The following is a 23434-nucleotide window of genomic DNA, read 5'->3' on the forward strand; positions in this document are numbered from 1 at the left end:
GGCTCCATGGAATAAATTATTATGTATGTATGTTTGTCAAATGTAATTGAGGTGTACGGAAAATGGGATTTTGTGTTATTTTTAGTCTTTATAGTAGGAAGAATGCCATTAAAAGAACCATTCCTTCTTTAGTTACACGTTGTACTACATGAAAGCATGTGATCTGGAGACTTTATGGAGCATCTGGAATTGCTGATGAGGCCAATATCCCTCGTTTGTGGTGTGGCTGTAGAATAACCCTGTAATTCTAGACCAAGGCGAGCCATTCTGTAGCTTTGCATGGCAAACCGCAGAATCTGATTGCACTGGCCAAACTGCATCATTTCCGATCAGTTATTATGTACAGTATATAAAGGAGCCCCTGAGCAAGTCGCTTCCCTGAGTACAAGAGCACTTCTGCTTTATTTGAGGAGGAAGGTCACATGAAGGTTAAGGTAAAAAAAATCAAAAATGTATAAAATAGAAAATATTTAACTTTACTTTGTTGGTGGGTAAAAGAGTATATTGTAAACTGAAGGTTACAACACTATTAAACCCTGATTGCTGTAAGTACTGAATGATGTCGTTTTGTATTACACGGCAACATGTTGACTGAAGTATGTGAACAGTTTATTTTTACTTGATTCATTTTGTTTTCACTTATGTTGTATTGTAATTGCACTCAATATTAATAATTAGGCAACAATTAAAAACAACATATCTAGCAAGTTACACGGGAAATAATTTAGGTGTGCGGAGTCGAGGATGCAGGAGTCAGAGAGTTTTTTTAACTTATAACTGAGAGCTTTGCTCAGGAGAGTATGTCAAGCATTGAAATGCTGGGATGACAGTGTTTTAAAGGGATCTATTTCTGAATTGGAAAGTAAAGAGATTTTGTGGGGTTCTGTTGTGACCACATCAATATGGTTAGAATTGAGAAATGGGAAAGGGAATAACATGCATAGTGTGGATGTAACGCCACCTACTAAAGCTGTGATGTGATCTGCATACAGTCTGAGAATGTGTAGGAACAATAGGGAACACTGTTTGATGATTTCATCTGTTGCTGAAATCGAGAAGTAAAATGCACATGCTCAGGGGTTAATATGTTATAGAATGCATCCAATTCTGCTTCTTAATTGATTGGTAATAGACTTACAGTGAAGTAACTGTCCCTGATATTAGATTCCAGGAAATAAAATTGAGCAAAAGTGCAGAACTAGAAAAATGAGAAGTTCTGAGAAAATGCAAAGTTTCTGCCTCATATTAACTGTGTGGAAGAGTTATGCCCCTGTCCCACTGAACGGAAACCTCTGGAGACTTTGCGCCACACCCAAGGTTTCCGTGCGGTTCCCGGAGGTTTCCGCTTCTTCTATGTTCCGGCGATTATTTCAAAAAATTCAAAACCGGCCGCGACTAAAAATAGGTTGCCATTTTAAAAATCGGTCATTTTTTAGTCGAAGCCAGTTGCGATGCTAGTTGAAGGTGGTTTCCGGAGGTTGCAGGTGGTTGCCGGAGGTTGCAGGTAGTGGAAGGTAAGACCTTGAAAGCATCCAGAGAATTGGCCTCCACTGCCTTCTGAGGCAGAGAATTCCATAGATTCACAACTCTCTGGGTGAAAATGTTTTTCCTCATTTCCGTTCTAAATGGCCTACTCCTTAATCTTAAACTGTGGCCCCTGGTTCTGGACTCCCCCAACATAGGGAACATGTTTCCTGCCTCAAGCGTGTCCAATCCCTTAATAATCTTGTATGTTTCAATAAGATTCCCTCTCTTCCTAAATTCCAGTGTATACAAGCCCAGCTGCTCCTATCAAAATATGACAGTCCCGCCATCCCGGGAATTAACCTGGTGAACCTACGCTGCACTCCCTCAATAGCAAGAATGTCTTTCCTTAAATTTGGAGACCAAAACTGCACACAATACTCGAGGTGTGGTCTCACAAGGACCCTGTACAACTACAGAAGGACCTCTCTGCTCCACTACTTAAAGGGCCTGTCCCACTTGGTGCTTTTTACGGCGACTGCTGGCGTCATTGACTGATGTATCAGGTCGCCGAAAGATTTTGAACATTTTAAAATCCAACAGCGACAAAAAAATGTTGCAACAGTTGAGGAGACTGTTGAGTTGCAACAGTTGCAAATGTTGCAACAGTTGAGGATACCGTCAATACGTCATCACGCCGCGTTACGCCACATCACGCCACATCATGCCGTGACTTTTTCAGTGACCTGATACGTCAGTCAATGATGCCGACAGTCGCCGAAAAAATCGCCAAGTGGAAAGGCCCTTAACTTCTCTTGTTATGCAGGCCAACATGGCATTAGCTGTCTTTACTGCATGCTTACTTTCAGTGAGTGATGAACAAGGACCCCCAGATCTCGTTGTACTTCCCCTTTTCCCAATAACCTGCCTTCCTGTTCTTGCCACCAAAGTGGATAATCTCACATTTATCCACATTACATTGCATCTGCCATGCATCTGACCACTTACCCAACCTGTCCAAGTCACCCTGCATCCTCATAGCATCCTACTCACAGTTCACACTGCCACCCAGCTTTGTGTCATCTGCAAATTTGCTAATGCTACTTTTAATCCCTTTATCTAAATCATTCATGTATATTGTAAATCGCTGCGGTCCGAACAACGAGCCTTGCGGTACCCCACTAGTCACTGCCTACCATTAATCCCTACTCTTTTTTTCCTGTCTGCCAACCAATTTTCTATACATGTCAGCACTCTACCCCCAATACCATGTGCTCTAATTTTGCCCACTAATCTGCTATGTGAGACCTTATCAAAGGCTTTCTGAACGTCCAGGTACACTACATCCACTGGCTCTCCCTTGTCCATTTTCCTAGTTACATCCTCAAAAATTTCCAGAATATTAGTCAAGCATGATTTCCACTTCGTAAATCCATGCTGACTTGGACCGATCCTGTTACTGCTATCCAAATGTGCAGCTTTTTCATCTTTTATAATTGACTCCAGCATCTTCTCCACCACTGATGTCAGGCTAACTGTTCTATAATACCCTGTTTTCTCTCTCCCGCCTTTTTTTAAAAGTGGGATGTTGGTGCCTTGCATCAGTTCTGGGAACCTGATTGATGATAATTTCCACCGTTGATTGGATTGGATTGGATGCTGCAGTAGAATCCCAATTAGCTCCTCTCATGCTCCCTCTCAAAATGATCTTAAATAGGTGATGGCAAGGCCTGTAATAGAAAATATGATAGACCTACAGGCTCCCCACATGCAGCCCCTCCCATGTGTAGAGTCATACAGCATAGAAACTGGCCCTTTGGCCCATCTTGTCCACATTGTCCAAGTTACCCCATCTAAGGTAGTCCCATTTGCCTTCATTTGGCCCATATCCTGTCTTAACCTGATCACGTACTTGTACAAGGGTATTTCAAATATTGTCACCTTCTCTGGCAGATTGTTTCACATACCCACCCATACCCTGTGTGGAAAAAGTTGCCTTTTCAATTTAAACCTACAATCTGTACATTTTTGTAGTAAAATTGTGTGGGGTTTTTTGGAGCTGCCTTAACTATCTCAAGCGACAGGTGAAAGTCTTTATCACCTCTATCTTGAGGTGAGAGTACTCCTTCTGGTCCCATAAAACAGTCATGTCTATGTGAACTCCTCCTCCACCACTTGCCTGCTTCTCCCCTTTCCTGGATTATCAACTGACTCATTCAGCAGATTCCCAATGATTTTGTTGTTTCCCATGGAAGATTTGAAAATTGGCCTGAGTGTGTAACTCACAACTTTTATGCAAATGAGGGCCATTATTCTCAGACCTGCGGGAACAAAACAAGTCGGCAAGACGATATCTGATCACATGCCACTCGGATTCACTCAAAATGCTTGAGTAAATCCAGCATTATGTGTTTATCTTCGGTGTAAATCAGCATCTGCAGTTCCTTCCTACATATTCTGATTCACTCATTAAGGTCAGTAATAATATTTCTCAGGAATATTGTTTAGAAACTACAGAATTACTTGCAATGAGGATAAAGTTAAATGATTGATGAATCTTTTGGTCACACTCATGGTCTAGTACCTAGAAAGAGATGAGGCAATCTTAACTAAAATGTGAATATAATATTCTGTTACATTATGTTAAAGGTTCTATGTAAATACAAGTTTTTCTTCGTTTAATTCAAATTGAAGATACAAACTGACGATTTATAGAACAGTAAAGGCAGGTTTAATGTTACCATGTGACTGCTGAAAGGAGTGATTTAAACTATGGAAATTGTTGTTTCTAGCTGTATCTGAATGCCTCATAATAAGTTTGAAATGTACGTATTTCTTCCTTTTTATTATCTTACTTTTTGAAAATGAGAGACTGAGTGAATTAGTTTTGATTTGTGGCCATCTTAGTTGGGTCTCCAGTTGGTTATACTGCTGTTGTCTATTAGCTGAATTGTTAATGATTATTATGTGCTCTGCGTTGTAATTATACCAAATGCATGATGTTTAGCTTTGAGTGCTTGAAGGAATGTCCAACAACAGACTGAAACTATCTCAGTGATAACCAGAACATGACGATCCTGTCTCAAAAGAAACCGAGATATATCTAACAGTTTGATCGATTCAAGAGCTTTGTGTTTTGTACGAGTTTTAGTAAGATATGTTGATACCATATATCAACCTAGCAGCTGGAACCTTCGGGGGAGTAAACCTTTTTCAAATCCAGTTGCTTAATTGAATTTTAATAAAATCCTCCATGTTCCCGCAATGCGGATTTAAAATAATAAAGAGCAAGATGATAGCACTTTTGGCTGTATTAATCTTGGCTGAAAATAGAATTGTAAAGGTCTGATATGTGTGAGTGTAAGATATGTCTGTATGTAAACAGGCAAAAATGTGAGGCTGAGAAAGAAGAGCAGGGCATGAGGGGGTGATAGCTGTTTCAGAGAGGCGTCTAAGACACAAGGGGGAAATGGGCCTTAGTCTGTGCTCTACTTGATCATTTCTATGATTCGAGTTGGATGCAGAATCGCAGGGAGAATGCAAGACCTGGCCAGTGCTACTACTTTTTTCTGCCTCTCCCTAGCAAAGGCCATAAGTTCTTTGCTGTTGGACAGATAAACTCCATATAAGCCTAAGATCTTCCCAGAGATTTGTATCTTAATTCCAAACAACTTCACTGCTTCTCAGCTCTCTAATGCTGCAGCAACGCTGCACAACAAACCGAAAGATAACTTTGCAGATTTTAACCGAAGAAACAATAAATGAAGTTTTGAAAATGGATACAAAGTGCTGAAGTAATTTAGTGGGTCAGGCACCATCTCTGGAGAAGAAGGATGGATGATGTTTCGGGTTGAGACCCGTCTTCAATCCCAACCCAAAATATCACCCATCCTTTTTCTCCAGAGATGCTGCCTAACCCTCTGAGTTATTCCAGTTCTTTGTATCTATCTTTGGTATAAACCAGCATCTGCAGTTCCTTTCTACAAATGAAGTTTGGATCTGTAATACCAATTGTACTTTTTTTTACTGTGAAAATTACATGTGTACAATCCACAGTTCCTCAAGTTCATTCCCACGACAGCTCTCGAGGGAATGGGCTGGAAGGCTGTCTGAATGTACCTGATCATGGCTGCTGTTAGCTGCATCAGGGGGACTTTGTATTGGATACCACTTCCATTTGTCTCTTATGGAGATATCATGATAATGGGGACAAGGAGAGGTTTTGCTGTGAGTTGTGACCTCAACCAGTCAAGGGTCCAGTGTAATGTTGGATGCTAGAGGGTGAAAGGTGATGTATAAGCTTTAATGGTGGCAGCAACCGTGACTATTCTGGCCAGGAAATTGTCCTCGCCTGCTGAAAGTTTTCAGCACTAATGTTTCAGGATTTGTCATCTTTTATAAAGGCTTACAAAGGCTGCTTGGAAACCATTTGATATATTTCTGGGATGGGATGGGATGCGATGTTCTCGCAAGATGGAAATTTCAAAGTCCAGAGGGCATAGGTTTAAGGTAAGAGGGGCAAAGATTAAAGGAGTTGTGCGGGGCACGACTTTTGCACAGAGAGGGGCGGGTGCCTGGGATGCACTGCCAAGAATGGTTGTGAAGGCAGATAGAATGGTGGGATTTGTGACTTGTACATAGGCATATGGATATGCAGGGAATGGAGTGATATGTATCATGTGCAAGCAGTAGAGATTATTTTAACTTAGCATTATATTTGACAATAGGTGCAGGAGTAGGCCATTCGGCCCTTCGATCACAGTGATCATGGCTGATCATCACATTCAGTACCCTGTTCCTGCCATTCTCACCATATCCCCTGACATTAGGCACAGACATTGTGGGCTGAAAGGCCTGTTCCCATGCTGTACAGTTCAATGTTCGATGATCTACCAGTGTAATGGGTCCCATAGCAGCTGGGAAAATAGTTGGAGGCATTGTCAAGATGTGCAACTTGTAGCATAGGAGATGGGAAGATGTGGCCAGTGGTGGGATCCCATTGGAGGTGGCGAAAATGTCGGAGGATTAACTGTTGTATGTGACGGCTGGTAGGGTGGAAGGTGAGGACAAGGGGGACTCTGTTCTTGTTACGAGTGGAGGGATGGGGAGTGAGAGTGGAGCTACGGGATAAACAGGAGACCCTGGTGAGAGCCTCATCTATAGTCGAACAGGGGAACCCCCGTTCCCTAAAGAATGAGGACATCTCCGATGCCCCCATCCCAATTGGATGTCCTTTCTGAGTTTACTGCATGCTATGGCAGGATCTGTGCTAATGGGTAAATACTTACTTTAAATTCATTGACATGATTTGGTCATCACTGTTGAGACCATCATTTTTTGCCTGTTCCTAATCACCTTCGATTCAGTGGTGAGCATCTTCTTCCAATGCCGTAGCCCTTCTGGTGAAGGGTACTCTTGTTGTGTTGTTTGGGAAGGAGTTCCAGGATTTAGACCCAGTGACAATGAAGGACCAGTGATATATTTCCAGGTCAGTGTAATACAGGACCTACAGTAAGGATCTGCTGCCCTGATATATTTTGTGGTTGGGCTTGTGGTTTGGGAGGTGCTGTTAAAGTAGCGTTAATGATTAACTGCGATGCACATTATAGATGTACACACACTGCAAATTGCAAATGGAACTGCATACTACAAGAAGGGAGGATGTCAAAAACTGTGTAACTATAGGCTTATTAGCTTAACAACTACTCTTCACAAGATATTGGAGTATGATCAAGGAAAAAGGAAGCAATCAAATGGAGATGCATAAATACAATCGATCCAAGTCAACAAGTTTTTATGAAAGGTGAATCGTGTTTGACAAAATTACTAGAGTTCTTTAATGAGGTATAAAGGGGGATCGATAGATGTAGCAACTTTGTATTTTCAGAAAGCATTTGATCATGTGCCACATAAAAATAATTGCACACAAGGTAATGGGTCATGGTATAAGGGGAAGTGTAATGGTATGGATTGAAAATTGGTTATCGGATAGAAGCCACAGCTAGAAAAAATGTGCCATTTTTCAAGCTGGAAGAAGGTGGTGTCCCAAGACATTTCTGATCTGATCCAAGACATTTCAATTCTGACCCAAGAGTCAGTTATTGACTCGCAAATATTTACATGAATGAATTGGAGGAATGGGGCAGAGTCTAATGTATCTGAGTTTGCTAATGTCATGACGATAAGTGGGAAGGCATGTCGTGATGAGAATGTTTCGACTCTGCAACTGGACATGGATACGTCTTGGGAGTGTGAGAGGAAACGGAAGATCCTGGAGAAAACCCACGTGGTCACGGGGAGAACGTACAAACCCCGTACAGACAGCACCCATAGTCGGGATCGAACCCGGGTCTCCGGCGTTGCAAATGCTGCAAGGCAGCAACTCTACTGCTGCGCCACCGTGCCGCCAATAGGTCGAGTGATTGGGTGAAAACCTGGCAGATTTAGGAAAGTGTGAGGTCTTGCACCTTGGGAAGGGAAATCTAAAGGCAGACTCGTACCTCAACAGAGGAAGATTGCAGAGGAGTCCAGGTATGCTTGCAGCAATCACAAAACATTGACAGACAGGTGTAGCAGGTTAGAAAGGAAATTATATATTGGCCTTTATTACAAGAAAATTATAGTTAAAAACTGTAATTACAGTTGGGCAATTTACTAATGAGTCTGCATCTTGAGTTATGTGCAGCGTTGGTTCTGTTATTTACAAAAAGATAGAATGGCATTGGAGGCAGTAGAAAAGGAGTTCACTAAGCTAAAGGCCCTGCAAACAACAGAATAAAACATAACGTGTTTGAGGAACTCAGCCGGGCAGGCAGCATCTGGGGAGGGAATGGGCAGGTGATGTTTTGGGTTGGGTTCTTTAAGACTGATTGGAGTAGGGGGGGGGGGGGGGGAGATAGAACAGAGGTGGAGGTTGGGCAAAGACAGCGAGTGATGGGTGGGTACAATTGAATGTGGGTTGATTTATAGATGGGGAGAGTAGTAAGTGACAAAGGCCAGAGGTGAAAAGGTGTCAGAAAAGGCGAGGAGAGGTGGAGTGAAATGTAAAGCCAGAGTGAAGTTCTTCAGGCTAATACTAAGATAAGAGGGTTGTCCTATCCTGAGTGGCAAAACATATTAGACCTGTATTCTTTAAAATTTAGAAGAATTGAAACATATATGACACAAAAGGGTCTGAAACAAGGTAAATGTTGAGTTGTTGCCAGCAGTTGGAGAATCTTGAGTGGGAGCACAGTGATATGAATAAGGGACAGTCTTTTAAAACTGAAGTTCATAGGAACTTCTCAACACATACCCAGGGATTGTAATGGCATATTATGTTATAAGGCAAGTGCCAATGCGGTAACTGTACTCAAACAGTTTGTCCAGAGGTGCAACCAGTTCTCGTATAAGATCTAGGATATTTTATGATCCCATAGCTCCGTTGTATCCACTGCTCTCAGCTATTTCTTGATATTGTGTGGAGTGACCTGAGTTGGTTGGAGATTAAATTCTGTGATTCATGAGATCTTGGGTGGAAACCAAGATGAAGGTTTATCTGTTTGAACCTTCTACCTGAACGTGATTGCAAATGCTTCTTTAATAATTCAATATTGTCATTGTGAAAAATGATGCTCTTGTAGGTTTGTCCTTCCACTAACCATTTGATTGTCTGCCACCATTCATGGACCAGTGATCCTATGGTTGTCAGATTGTTTGCTCGATCTATTTAAAGTTTTTCTTTTCTATATGAATCAAATGTAGCCCAGTGCTAGAGCTTCATTGGGCTAGTATCTCAGTAGTTTTAGGCATGCTTGGTGCTGTTCTCAGCAGTCATTCTGCTCCTCATTGAACAAAGGATGATGCCCTGGCTTTATAATAATAGTAGTGCAAGTCTCCACAAGAATTGCATAAAGGCCACTTCAAACATTGTAGTGATGGACCGAAGCATTTTTCACAGATAGAATCATGAGGGCAACATCATGTGAGTTTGCACCTCGTGATGGTTCACATTACCTGTTGCAGACCCAGTCTGGCAGCTAAAGGGCCTGTCCCACGAACATGCGACTGCATGCGGCAAGCGCGACCTAACGTGGTTGCTTGAGCCGTACGGCCTCGCGGGGCCGGTCCCACTTCGATCGCCGGAGCCGTATGGAGTTGTGCGGAGCTGGTCCTGACATCGCATGGGGCTCCGAAAAACTGACACTGTCCAAAGATTCCGCGCGGCAACGGCCTTCCGGCCCGCAGTCGCATTGAGGCCGTACGCAGGGCCTTGATGCCGTATGCAGTGTCTTGACGGCGTACGCCTAGCGGAACTTCCCTTGGACTTCGCTCGAACTTCACGTAAACTCGTACGGGATCACTCGACTTCCGCGCGGCCCCCGCTTCCGGTTTGGTCGCGCTCGCCGCATGCAGTTGCATGCTGGTGGGACAGGCCCTGTACGGGGATCACTCGAACTCCGCGCGGCCCCCGCTTCTGGTTTGGTCGCGCTTGATCGTGGGACAGGCCCTTAAGTCCTCTTGGAGTCAGCAAGCTTGATTATATGATGCTGCATTGACCTTGCCTAGAGTACATTCTGTTCCCTTGCTACTTTCAGTGCTTTCAAACATTGTTCAACTTGGAGTAGGTATGTTGCAAAGCGTACCTGAAGCATCGCTGAAAATCTGTCGCTGCGGGTGTGCGCGATTTTGGCGCCGTTTAGAGGGGGGCGGGTTTAAAACGCGATTTTCTCTAGGCTGTTCAAATTGAAGATGTTCAGCCTAGTTAATTATTATCGAAAAATCGCTGGAAGACCCCGTCGCAAAAGCTATTATTAGTTTTAAAGGCCTCGTATAATAGTTATAGTAGTTTAAAATTCAATCTCTAAACCCGCGACCACCGGCAGCTGTCAGGGTCGCATAGAGCAAATAACTGAAGGTATGCTGCTTATTTTTACATTAAAAAGGGCTTCTTAAGATACCTTTATACAAAGTTTAATATTGCGAGTAGCTCATTTTGGGCCCATTATATCCCGCAGTATTTTTCTGGGCATTTGAGGCACAAATCTACCGCAATGTGAACGTTCTAAACCAGCGCGTTCACAGGATCCCACTAGAAAGCTGATTTAAAATGGACTTTAATTTACAGCAATTAAACACTAAATTCCTTCCATTTGGCCTATAAATTAATGTAAATGAGATTTAAAAATCATGTTTTATTGTGAATTATTTATGAATATTATTTGGACACTTAGGCTATTTAAAAATGTTAATCATTTATTAAGAAATGGATAGATGTTTAGATCTAGTAATTGAAGTTTGAAATTAGCTACACTTGGGTAACTAACTAATTATATGTTTTAATTTCAGGTCATCCAAGTAAGATTAATTTATATTTGTTTCAGAATGGTTCAATCTACGATAACTGAAAATTTCATTCAGTTCTCTTAATTTTTAAGAAGGTTATGGGCTTTTTTGTTATGTCCATAGAAAATCAATAGGGAACAAGATGCTAATTTCCGAGTAGGAAAATGGCCATAACTTTTTAAATACTTGAGATATGAAAGTGAATTAGGTGTCAAATTAAACTTATTTTTATGCTTTATCTGATGGGATAAATTACAGACTTGATTTTTTAAATCTCAAAATTTTGTAACATTGCTACTTGGAGGACCACTGACCACAAGGATGATGCTGGATGATAATCAAGAGGAGGATTCCTTGCCCAGAGATTTCATGGGGCCTGGAGTCAATGTTGAGGACACATACAGTATGATATATTACTAGACTAAGTGCGACCCATTGGGTCCCATTTCCACATGGGAGGTCTGGTCCCCCAACACAATATTCCACCTCTCCACCAATTCTAATATTCCACCACTTACTCATAGTCCCCAACTGCGCAGGCGCGGATGATGGGTTCACATTGCGATCCCCCCTCCTCCTCTCACCCCCCCCACTCTGTCCCTTGCCCTTCCCCCCCCCCACGCACTCACTCCATCCCCCCCGCTCAAACCCCCCCCCCACCCCACCATCCACTCCTAGCGGCTCTCCGGCGGCACAGCTATTCCCTCCCATTGGGTTCCCATTGTGACGTAGAACATGCAGGTATCACTGCGCAGGCGCAGCTGACGGGCACGGCAAGTGGAAAAGGGATTTATTAAAGCTGTGGGGGGCAGGGGGTGGTGTGGGGGGGAGGGGGTGGTGTGGGGGTAGGAGGGGGTGTGGGGGGTGTGGAGGGGTGTGTGTAGGCTTAGTGGCTCCCGACCCCAGCTCCGACAGCACTCACCGGCTCCAGACTCACTCACCAGCTCTCGTCCCCGGCTGCACATATCGGCACCCGGGTCTTCGTCGTGGTTGCCGCCCCCGCTCGCAGAGCCCAGCCCCCCGCTCGCAGAGCCCAGCCCCTCGCTCGCAGAGCCCAGCCCCTCGCTCGCAGAGCCCAGCCCCTCGCTCGTAGAGCCCAGTCCCTCGCTCGCAGAGCCCAGCCCCTCGTTCGCAGAGCCCAGCCCCTCGTTCGCAGAGCCCAGCCCCTCGCTCGCAGAGCCCAGCCCCTCGTTCGCAGAGCCCAGTCCCCTCGTTCGCAGTCCACTTCAGCTTTATTCTCTCCACCGGACAGCGGGTGCTGGAAGGGGCATTACGTTCCTGATGACTGACAGGCGAGAAGACCAATCTGCTCATCTCACGATTTTTTAAACCTTCATAACTTTTGTAATATTCCACTGATCGGAACAAAACGTAGTGCGCTTGGAGCAGAGGAGAACAGTAAGTGAGGTGGTGGACAAATCCTAACGATATAGGGTGCCGTTTTTGCGCAAAATTAAATACAACGCAGACCTGAAGTGGTCAAGATGAGAGTTTTAGTAATAGTATTGATAGATAAATATATTTCTACATTAATGATTTGGACGAGAGGATTGAAGGCTTTGTGGCCAAGTTTGCAGATGATACGAAAATAGGTGGAAGGGTAGGTAGTGTAGAGAAAGCAGGGACTCTGCAGAAGGACGTGGACAGGTTGTGAGAGTGGGCAGAGAAGTGACCGATGTAATATAGTGTAGCAAAGTGTGGAGTCATGCATTTTGGTTGTAGGAATAAAGGCGTAGACTATTTTCTAAATGGGGAGAGAATAAAGAAATCAGAGGTGCAAAGGGACTTGGGAGTGTTGGTGCAGGATTCCCAAAAAGTTGATCTGCAAGTCGAATCGGTAGTAAAGAAAGCAAATGCAATGCTAGCATTTATTTCAAGAGGGCTTGTATACAAAACCAGGAATGTAATGCTGGCTCTATAAGACTCTGGTAAGGCCGCATTTGGAATATTGTGAGCAATTCTGGGCACCATATCTGTGGAAGGATGTGCTGGCTCTGGAGAGGGTCCAGGGGAGGTTTACAAGAATGATCCCAGGAATGAGTGGGTTAACCTGTGATGAGCATTTGTCGGCACTGGGCCTGTACTCACTGGAGTTTAGAAGAATGAAGGAGGACCTAATTGAAACATACAGAATAGTGAAAGGCTTGGACAGAGTGGATGTGGAGATGATGTTTCACTAGTGGGAGAGTCTAGGACTGATGGTCATAGCCTCAGAATTAAAGGACGTTCTTTTACGAAGGAGATGAGGAGAAATTTCTTTAGTCAGAGGGTGGTGAATCTGTGGAATTCTTTGCCACAGAAGGCTGTGGAGGCCAAGTCAGTGGATATTTTTACGGCAGAGTTAGATAGTTTCTTGATTAGTACAGGTGTAAGAGATTATTGGGTGAAGGCAGGAGAATGCAGTTAGATGGGAGAGATAGATCGGCCATGATTGAATGGAGGAGTCGACTTGATGGGCCGAATGGCCTAATTATACTCCTGTCACTTATGACCTTATGACATTAAGGATTTGTCTGTTTTACCTGTTTACCACTGTGCTGTCACTGGTGGGTTTGGCCTGCCAGTGGCATTAAACTACCCAGGGATTGCGACGGTGGAGTCTGGTACATTGATTTGTAAGACAAGGTTCTGTCTGGTGGACTGTTTGGTGAACCTTTCTGATTTTGTCATCAACAAAAGCATGGCGACTATTGTGTACTGCTTTGGTGAGGTCTGCTGTATGATTTTACAGGTTGTATGCAAAACAAAGCATTTCACTGTACTTGTGTACGTGACAATAAAGTATAATTGAGTCATTTCTGAGTTTCGGAATCATTTCAGGTTCTGTGAGTATAAGTATGTCCGGCTATTGTGCTGCAATTCAGACTGAGTCCACCGATGTTTAAGAGAAAGACTATGTAATAGTGACTGGGCTGCAGTTGACTTTGTTGAAACTGAACTTTGAGCCTAGATCAAGTTGTCTGCCCAGTTTGAACATAGTATTTGGTAATGGTATGTCTGATTAGTGTACTGAGCTACTTCAGGAGGCATTTAGAGGCAATCCAATGGCGGAACCTTGTGTCCTTCCCTTAACGGATGTGAGTGATTATGTAGATTTTACAACAATCTTGTAGCTTTCATAGACATCAGTAATAAGATTCATTTTTGCATTCACTCCTCCAAATTCCAATTTATTAACAATTTAAATTCTATAGCTTCTGTAATTATATTTGGATTTGAGTCTCCGGATTTTATTTTGTCGAGCTCTTTGGGATTACTAGACTTGACCGTTGAAGCCACATGCCTCGGTGTGTGAGTCGAAGGTTTGTACAAAGTTGGGGTACATCTTCCCATCTCCCCCCCTGTCTGCCTTCTGCAAAGACCGCTCCCTCCGCAACTCCCTTGTCAACTCCCTCCCTCCCGCTCCACCCCTTCCCCGGGCACTTTCCCTTGCAACCGCAAGAGATGCTACACATGTCGCTTTACCTCCCCCCTCGACTCCATTCAAGGACCCAAGCAGTCATTCCAGGTGTGGCAGAGGTTCACCTGCACCTCCTCCAACCTCATCTATTGCAATCGCTGTACTAGATGTCAGCTGATCTATATCAGTGAGACCAAGCGTAGGCTTGGTGATCGTTTCGCCGAACACCTCCGCTCGGTCCGCACTAACCAACCTGACCTCCCGGTGGCTCAGCACTTCAACTCCCCCTCCCATTCCGTATCCGACCTCTCTGTCCTAGGCCTCCTCCACGGCCAGAGTGAGCAACACCGGAAATTGGAGAAACAGCACCTCATATTCCATTTGGGGAGCCTGCATCCTGGTGGCATGAACGTTGATTTCTCACAATTCTATTAACCCTTGCTGTCTCCTCCCCTTCCTACCTCAGCCCTCAGGCTCCTCCTCCTCCTTTTTCCTTTCTTCTCCCCGTCCCCATCCCCCACCCCCTATCAGTCTGAAGAAGGGTTTTGGCCCGAAACGTTGCCTATCTCCTTCGCTCCATAGATGCTGCTGCACCCGCTGAGTTTCTCCAGCATTTTTGTGTACCTGGGGTATTTTCAATAATGTGTGTGCGCGTATATTTCATATTGCTTTCTACAGACTAACAAACTCACTTTATACTTTTTTGTTTTGCAGAGCTCTCAACCTCGACAACATTCTTAAGTGAAGCAGAAATGTCATCTCCTTGGGTAAGTTAGAAGTTCAATTCAACAGAAGTCTGTGCAAGGTGGAAGGTTCAAGATCAAAACAATGCACCCTTGAAGGATGGAAATGGGTTACTTGTTGGAATGGGGATGTCTGAATTGCGACAGTTTAATTTAAAGGAATATTTTTGCCACTGAAAAAGGCTTCACGTATATTTTCAGTGGCTGGGTGTCAGATTATGTCAATATTGGATGGTAATCTTGAAATGTTTTAAAATGCTTATCTTGCAGATGTTGTCACGGCAAGCAATGTTGGTTTTTTGTTGTATGGACCATCTGCTGATCAACAGCAGTTTAGTTAATGTTTTTTTGTCCAGACCAGGAATCAAAGCACCCAAATACTTTTTTAAAAAAAGAAGTATTTTATTAAAGTTCTTGTTGAAGCTGCTTCATATGCCATGTGTTATTCCTGACAAGGTTAACCTTGTGTGGTCTTGTTTAAGGGCTATTTAGTTAGGGCCATGAACAGGCAGGTAAGAGAGAGGTATCAACCATGTGCAGGTAGATGGGATCATGGACATTCAGCACAGGCCATGTGGGCTAAAGAGGTGAGTTTCTGTCTGTACTGTTCTAACTGAGCAGGCAATTATGAGTCACTCAAGTTGATTGTTTGAGACTTGCATTTAGACCAGACCAGGTATGGTTAACAGAGTCCCTTAACTGAAGAACATTAGTGACCCAGATAGATTTTACAACAGTCTAATAGTTTTATGGTTTACCGATACTGAGCTAGAATTTAATTCCAATTACTTTAACTTAACTTTGCCGTTTGCCGTAGTCTCTGTTGTATGTGTGTAGTCTTATGAGATGGAAGTCAAAGGGCGACTGGGGGAGATTTGGATAGAAAATTTGTGGAGAATCTTCACAAGCAGAGTTAACATTCTTTGGTCCTGTAATAAGCACTGTACTTTAGACATATGGAGAGGATTGGAAGGTTGATGGTAAACAGAAAATGTTTGGGGGGAAAATGACACCAGGAAAATAGCGCTCTTATTAAAATCTGAGATTAAAGAGAAACGTCTATTGAAGAGATTCAAAATTATAAGGTAAACAAGAGTAAAAATATTTTAATGGATAAACGAGCCAGTAACTGAAGGGTGTAAATTAAAAATTATCACCAAAAAAATGAAAGAAACCAGTATTTTATTTTCTATAATGCAGTAATTGGTAGGACTAGAAAAAGTGGCAGCAGCGGAAAAATAAATAAGAAATTAGAAATGGGAAAATTAAAGATTTACAAGGAAGATGGGTGAGAGGAGGGAGGTGGTTCAATACAGCAGGTTTTTGTTTAGCGAAGTTGATACATTGGTAAATGGGTGAATTACTTCTGCGGCTGTACAATACTATAATTCTATGTAGAATTCATCAGTATTTAAATTCTAACAGCTATATTTAGGGGAATTTCTGATCTGCATGAAATTACAGGAAGGTTGATCCTCTTTAGCAAAGTAGGTTATTATGTGGCATTTGCAACCTACACCACACCTATATGTGGCATGGGGACTGCCCTTGGATCAGTTGCATCCATGTATTTTGCATAACCTTTTGCTTTGAAGACCTGTTTTACTTCTGAGAGAACATAGATCTAACTTTGAGAATTATCCTCCCTAATACTGAGAAATAATCTTGGTGGGTATTACTCTTTATTTAGACTGGTTAAAGTCATTACACATATGGCTCGTATTTGCTGTTCAAATCTGTTTTTATATTGATTCAGGAATGTTTCTTTATTATTTTTTACTGACCTTAATTACATGATTAATTAAGGTAAGTAATTACGGTACATTACATGTAATGTCAGTACAGTTTACTTGTTGGTTTGTATTTCCTGTTCTGTATTGTGATACTTTTGTAGTGCTGCTTCATTCGGCTTCCGCTGATGTCTGACACAACATCAGGTTATTGGACTCGTGGAAAAAGGCAAATCTTCTTTTCCTCCTTTTTGACATCCACAAAAATGGACCCCTCTATTCTTGCTATTGAGGGAGTGCAGCGTAGGTTTACAAGGTTAATTCCCGGGATGGCAGGACTGTCATATGCTGAGAGAATGGAGCAGCTGGGCTTGTACACTCTGGAGTTTAGAAGGATGAGAGGATATCTCATTGAAACATATAAGATTGTTAAGGGCTTGGACACACTAGAGGCAGGAAACATGTTCCGGATGTTGGGGGAGTCCAGAACCAGGGGCCACAGTTTAAGAATAAGAAGTAAGCCATTTAGAACGGAGACGAGGAAACACTTTTTCTCACAGAGAGTGGTGAGTCTGTGGAATTCTCTGCCTCAGAGGGCGGTGGAGGCAGGTTCTCTGGATGCTTTCAAGAGAGAGCTAGATAGGGCTCTTAAAAATAGCGGAGTCAGGGGATATGGGGAGAAGGCAGGAACAGGGTACTGATTGGGGATGATCAGCCATGATCACATTGAATGGCGATGCTGGCTCGATTGTCTGCACCTATTGTCTATTGTCTATTGTCTAATGTAGCAGAAAATTGAATGTAGCATAACATAATGAAATAGCGGTGAAGTGAGTGTAGCAGAGCACAGAAGATGTGATTGCTCCTGCATAGAATACTGGGTCTGGCAGCATTGTGCTTGATAGAAAGACCTCAGCTGATGTACCTGAAGCAAGAGCTTGCAATAGGGTGACCACCTGATCGACTTGAACAGGAAAACGTTGGCATAGGAAGTCCAGTTATGCCCTGTGCTGCATGACTGTGGGACACCATTTATATTGGAATTTCGTCTGCTTCAGCAGAATCCTCAGGGGGCTTCTCCCTGGAGGTGCAGCAGAGAGGTATGGGAAGCAGCGGTAACAGGAGTAAGAAGAAAATGATCAATAGACAGCAGTGGAGGAAGCAGGAACCTGGAGGTGCAACAGGGACTGAAACATGGCACAAACGAAATAACTGGATCTATCCTGTCTGCTCTAAACAATTTCCAGTAGGGCTTGAAGAAAATTAAAAATAGTTTGCAAAGATATATCTGTGGAATTCATTGCCACAGAAGGCTGTGCATGCCAAGTCAATGGATATTTTTATGGCAGGGATAGATAGATAGATTCTTGATTAGTCTGGGATTATGGGAGAAGGAGAATGGTGTTAGGAGGGAGAGGTAGATCAGTCATGATTGAATGGCGGAGTAAACTTGATGGGCCAAATGGCCTAATTCTGCTCCTATCACTTATGAACTACTGAAAATCCTAACATCCCTTGGGACCAGGCCCAGGCTACTCCACCCAACGTTTTTTTTTAAAGTGACATGTGCTCTATGATATTATTTTGAAGAGGCGGTTGTCCTTTCAATCGACTGTCGCATTAAGGTGCGCTCTATAAAATTAAGTCAAAGAAGTCTGAAGTAGGGTCCCGACCCGAAACATTGCCCGCCCTTCTCTTCACAGATGCTACCTACCAAACTGAGTTCCTTCAGCAGTTTGAGTCAATGAAATCCATGGCAAAACCCCTCACCAGCTGGTCTTGCACCTCACACAAAGGAAGCTGGTTGTGGGTGTTGCAGGCCAGTCATCTCGGCTACAAACAGGTTTCCAGGGGAAATGAACTGCCCCTAATCATTCCCACACTGACATTTATTGACCACAGTTTAATTTAGATTAGTTTAGAGAAACAGCGCAGAAACAGGCCCTTTGGCCCACCAAGTCCGCGCCAACCAGCGATCCCTGCACATTAACTGTCCTACCCACACTAGGGATAATTTTTTACATTTACACCAATCCAATTAACCTACATACCTGTACATCTTTGGAGTGTGGGAGGAAACCGAAGATCTCGGAGAAAACCCACGTGCTCAGGTTGGGAACGTACAAACTCTGTACAGACAGCACCCGTAGTTGGAATCGAACACAGGTCTCTGGTGTTGTAATCGCTTTAAGGCAGCAACTCTACCGCTGTGCCACCGTGCCTCCCGTGGGTGATCGAGGTGGGGCATTCACCACAGGTCAATAACCTAACTGGAGCAGACACCTGAATGGAGTTTGTCTGAGGCTGGGTATCCTGCAACAGTCCAGTACCTGGAGCTCCTTATCTTTGTAACCAAGTACACCAGTACTGTGATGGAACAATCGCTGCTTTCTGGATTAATGTGGATCCAACAATAAGAAATTTAGATGAATACATGATTGGCAGAATAAGACCACCTTAAATTTCCACCCCCTCCATCACCGTCTCCAAGAAGCCCCAAAGTTACTCCCCACGGTTCCTTCAACAGCTTTTCCCAATCCTATGTCTAAAAAGACAAGGGCAAAAGGCTCACAGGAACATCACGGCATACCTATGCAGTTAGTTACTGTCCCGACTTTGAAATAGCTTCCTCATTTCCCTTGTAGTTGGATCAGGCTTCCTACTTAAATGCACAGTTTATCACCTGGATTGCAGTAGTTCAAAAAGTGGGTCCCCATCACCATCTCGAGAGCAAAATCTGAAGTGTGTACGCTGTGATTGTGATGGTTTCGCCATCGAATGAATACGTTCATTAGTTATAGGAGCAGAAGTAAGCCATTCGGCCTATCAGGTCCACCAAAATTCATTCATGGCTGATCTATCATTCCTCTATAAAAAACACATCTGATTGTTTTAAAAATGCCTAACTTGCAAATTATTATTTTTATTTCTCATGGCTAATAGCCCACTGTTGGGGGGAATGAAACCTGGGTGCCAACAGGTGGATATGGCTTTGTTCGATGTGGTGGTGTCGGGGAACATTTTCCTCTAGGAGGAGATGTGGTTCCAATGCCCATCAATGCGTTTGTGAGTATGCTTCTGTCTCCCTGCTGGTGGATATACATTTAAATTAAAAAGAAGCAGTTGTAATATCAGATTATTAATCGTTCACTGGGCTCCACTAACAGCTATTAACATGATTCTTTTGTTTGATGTCAAATGTGGAGCAGTTGGCATCATTTCGTATTGGGCAACATTTGACTTGCTGCATGTGCTTTATGTAGAATGTAGGATTGTTCTGAATGGTGTTTGTTCTCTTCATGTTTTCCATTTTTTTAATCTCTTACAGTCTACCGAGGTCCACTGGACTGAATGATCAGCAGGGACTGTAGTGGCCAATCTGCCGTTACAGGGACCATCTCTCAGCTTTCTGTCCATCTTGCATTATAACCAATTATTTCAAGGGTTGGGCAATTGGCTTTGGGATACCTCTATCTGCGGAAGAGCCTGACTTCTGTTAGGGTAGGGGATTGGCAACCAGCATATACTGAAAGAGTCCACACCACATGGCTCCTCGAAGCTTTAATTTCTACATAGCATAAACTGGACCATATCACGAGTTGAGGTGTAGGAAGAAACTGCAGATGCTGGTTTAAACCGAAAATGCTGGAGTATCTCAGCAGGTCACGGAGCATCTCTGGAGAGAAGGGATGGGTCGAGACCCTTATTCAGAATGATGTCAGGGGAGCGGGAGATGCATAGATAAGGAAGTGTAAGGTGTGAAAGCAGAACAAAGGGTATGGAGATCAATGAAAATGTAGAATAGATCATTGTTAGCCGGGAGAAGGTAACAACAAAGGAAAAATAGATAAATTGTGGTTGGAGACAGTAAGATTGGTTGGAAAACTGGGAAGGGGGAGGGATGGAGAGAGAGGGAAAGCAAGCGTTACTTGAAGTTAGAGACGTCAATGTTCATACTGCTGGGTGTAAGCTGCCCGAGCGAAATATGAGGTGCTGTTCCTCCAATTTGCGCATTGTCTTTAACAAGGCTTTTGAATACATTTCTGAGAATTTGATATTGTTATTGGCTTACAATTGTCACGTGTACCGCGGTACAATAATAGAGTGGAAAAACTTTGCTTTTTCAGTTTAGTTTATTGTCATGTTTACCGAGGTACAGTGAAAAGCTTTTGTTTTGTGTGCTGTCCAGATAAAATGTTACCTTGAGTACAATCAAACGATGCACGAGTAAAATGGGTAGTGCAAAAAGAGAAAGGAAATAGAGTGTGGAGTATAGCGTTACACCTAAATGAAGAAGCACTGATAAAAATATGTAAGTGCCACAGTAAGATAGATTGGGAGATCAGGAGCACAACCTTGGCTGATGAGGGGTCTCTTCAAGAGTCTGATGACAGTGGGGAAGAAGCTGTTTTTGAAACTGGAACTTTCAAACTTTAGTATCTTCTAGCTGATGGCAGAAGAGAATAATTGGGGTATGAGTGGTCCTTAATTATGTTGGCTGCTTTCCTGAGGCAGCTTGAAGCATGATGAACTAGACTGTATTCACTACTCTCTGTAATTACTTGCAGTTTTGGATAAAGCGGTAACTAAACCAAGCTGTGATGTATTCTGATAGGATGCTTCCTATGGTGCTGGTGTAGAAATTGGTGAGCATCATGGGCGAACTTGCTGAATTTAATTATTCTTCTGAGGAGATAGAGGCATGGTTTGCGGCCTTGCAATAGCCACAATGTGGCTGAGCCAGGAATAATTCTTGGTGATATTTATGTCAGTAATGCTGCCAGCCATCTCTGCTTCTGTATCATTGATACAGTCCACCTTGCTGCCTGAAATCCTTCATTTGCTGACATTGAGGGAAGGGTTGATGCCTTGACACCAATGATACTAAGTTGTCTATCTACTTCCTGTATTCTGCCTCATCCTTGGTCAAGGTCTGGCCCACTGCAGGGGATCTATAAAAATAAGAGATTGAAAGCTAATTCATGAGGTCAACTCCAGCTGCTCGGGAGAGGCAAAGGGTTAGTTGTGATATGTTAATTGTTTAATTGCAGTGATTTAATTCTGTTTTGGCCAAGTAAATATATTTTTGCATATCGCAATTCATAGCCCTTTTTGACTTGCTGCTGTGAAAGACATTTTTTGCAGTACTTGCACTTGTCACTTGGATAGTCTGAAGGTTTGTCCCCCCATTCTTATATTTAGGTCTCCAGTCTGAGGTCAGCATGGCTGCCAGATCTGCTCTGCTCTGAACTCTGCTGCCACATTAAAAAGTGTGTCACCTGGGTCTGCAGGTATAGAGCCATAACAACGTAGCACTAGTAATATACTGTTGTTACTACTACTGGTTAGTGCAGCACCAGCTTGTTCTTTACAAATCTGCAGTTCTTAAGAAAAATGAAACAACAAGCCAGGAGGCCAGACCCAGAATACAGAATCTGCTACCAAAGCAAAAACCTTAAGTGCCTGAATATCTGTGCATAAGGTTTTTGTCTCGCTTAGTCATTGACAGTCAATTAAACCTCCCCCTTCCCCCCACCACTGTACAGCGTACACCTTTCACCTGCAAGGTTTTGTCCCGACCCCACCTCTTTTCCAGCTTTCTCACTTCTACTCCAATCAGTCTGAAGAATTGTCTCGATCCAAAGCATTGCCTATCCATGTTCTCCATAGATGCTGCCTGACCTGCTGAGTTACTCCCGTACTTTGCGTTCTAAGCAAGATTCCAGCATCTGCAGTTCCTTGTGTCTACATTGACAGTCATTTTCAGCCTCCAATTGAAAGCTTGCAGCAAAACTGATGGCCACACTGCACTGTTTACAACTTGCTCCTTGATCCCTTCAGGGGTTTGTAGTTTGTTGGTTGGTGGTCAACATATGCACAACTCAAATGATAGATATCTTAGCACCTGCCACATCTTTCCATCTCCGCCACTTAGCACCTACTGTAAAGATTACTCATCTCTTCCCACCCAATTCACGGCCTCCCCAAGCACTTTCCTTTGCCACTGCAGGAGATGTTACATTTATTCCACTTATTCCACCTATCTGCCAATCAAACATCCCCTCACCTGTACCTACCTATCACTTGCCAAGCTTTGTCTTTCCCTCGCCTCTTTTCCAGTTTTCTCCCCTCCTACTACAATCTGTCTGGAGAAGGATGTTGATCCGAAATGGCGCTAATTCATTTCCTCCACAGATGTGGCCTGACCCGCTGAGTTACTTTGTGTTTTGCTCAAGATTCCAGCATCTGCAGTTCCTAGCTAGTTTGTATGCTTAGCCAGGCAACCTTGTCCTCGTGGTACATATGGAGACTAAGTTATTTTTAACTCGCACGGGATTCTTCATCAAACTCGAGCACTCCCTCAATATCAATGCATAACCATGTGGAAATACTTCTGGAGGTATGAGCAAAATTCCTGGGCAGTCCCAATAACCATTATGGTCATTAGCCATCTGCCCTCGTTGGCGTCAGCAATTGGAGGCAAACTTGATGCTTCCTGGAAGCATTTAAAATTTGCCTGAAGATCTTGGATTATAATTATGGTGCCATGCAGAAGTGCATGTGCAAATCTGGGAAGGTGCATGTTTGTTCTGAGTTTATGCAGTTAGCAGAGTTGAGGTTAATCCTGTAAAGCGATGGTCTCCAGGGCAGCTCACTCCAGGGACAGATGCAAGGCGGCAGATAGAAAGGAGCAAACGATTCATTTTATGGACCAAGACTTGGAAATTTAATTGTGATATTTCAGTCACATGGTATAGTTCAGTTTAGAAATA

General features: G+C 43.3%; 1 protein-coding gene across 2 annotated transcripts in view; it reads left to right on the forward strand.

Annotated features, from left to right (window-relative positions):
- Positions 1-365: 365 nt before the first annotated feature.
- Positions 366-23434, forward strand: part of anxa3 (annexin A3) — a 69307-nt gene continuing 46238 nt past the window's right edge. Inside the window, exons 1-3 of one of the 2 annotated variants that reach the window (XM_033023898.1) lie at positions 366-434; positions 14903-14955; positions 19605-19727. In XM_033023898.1, the coding sequence (XP_032879789.1) occupies positions 14941-14955; positions 19605-19727 (138 nt within the window). In that variant the 5' untranslated portion in view covers positions 366-434; positions 14903-14940. The remainder of the gene's footprint in view (positions 435-14902; positions 14956-19604; positions 19728-23434) is intronic. The other variant, XM_033023907.1, reaches the window with a different exon arrangement.

The sequence above is a fragment of the Amblyraja radiata genome, chromosome 1, assembly GCF_010909765.2.
Source record: "Amblyraja radiata isolate CabotCenter1 chromosome 1, sAmbRad1.1.pri, whole genome shotgun sequence".
In the NCBI taxonomy this organism is placed as follows: domain Eukaryota; kingdom Metazoa; phylum Chordata; class Chondrichthyes; order Rajiformes; family Rajidae; genus Amblyraja; species Amblyraja radiata.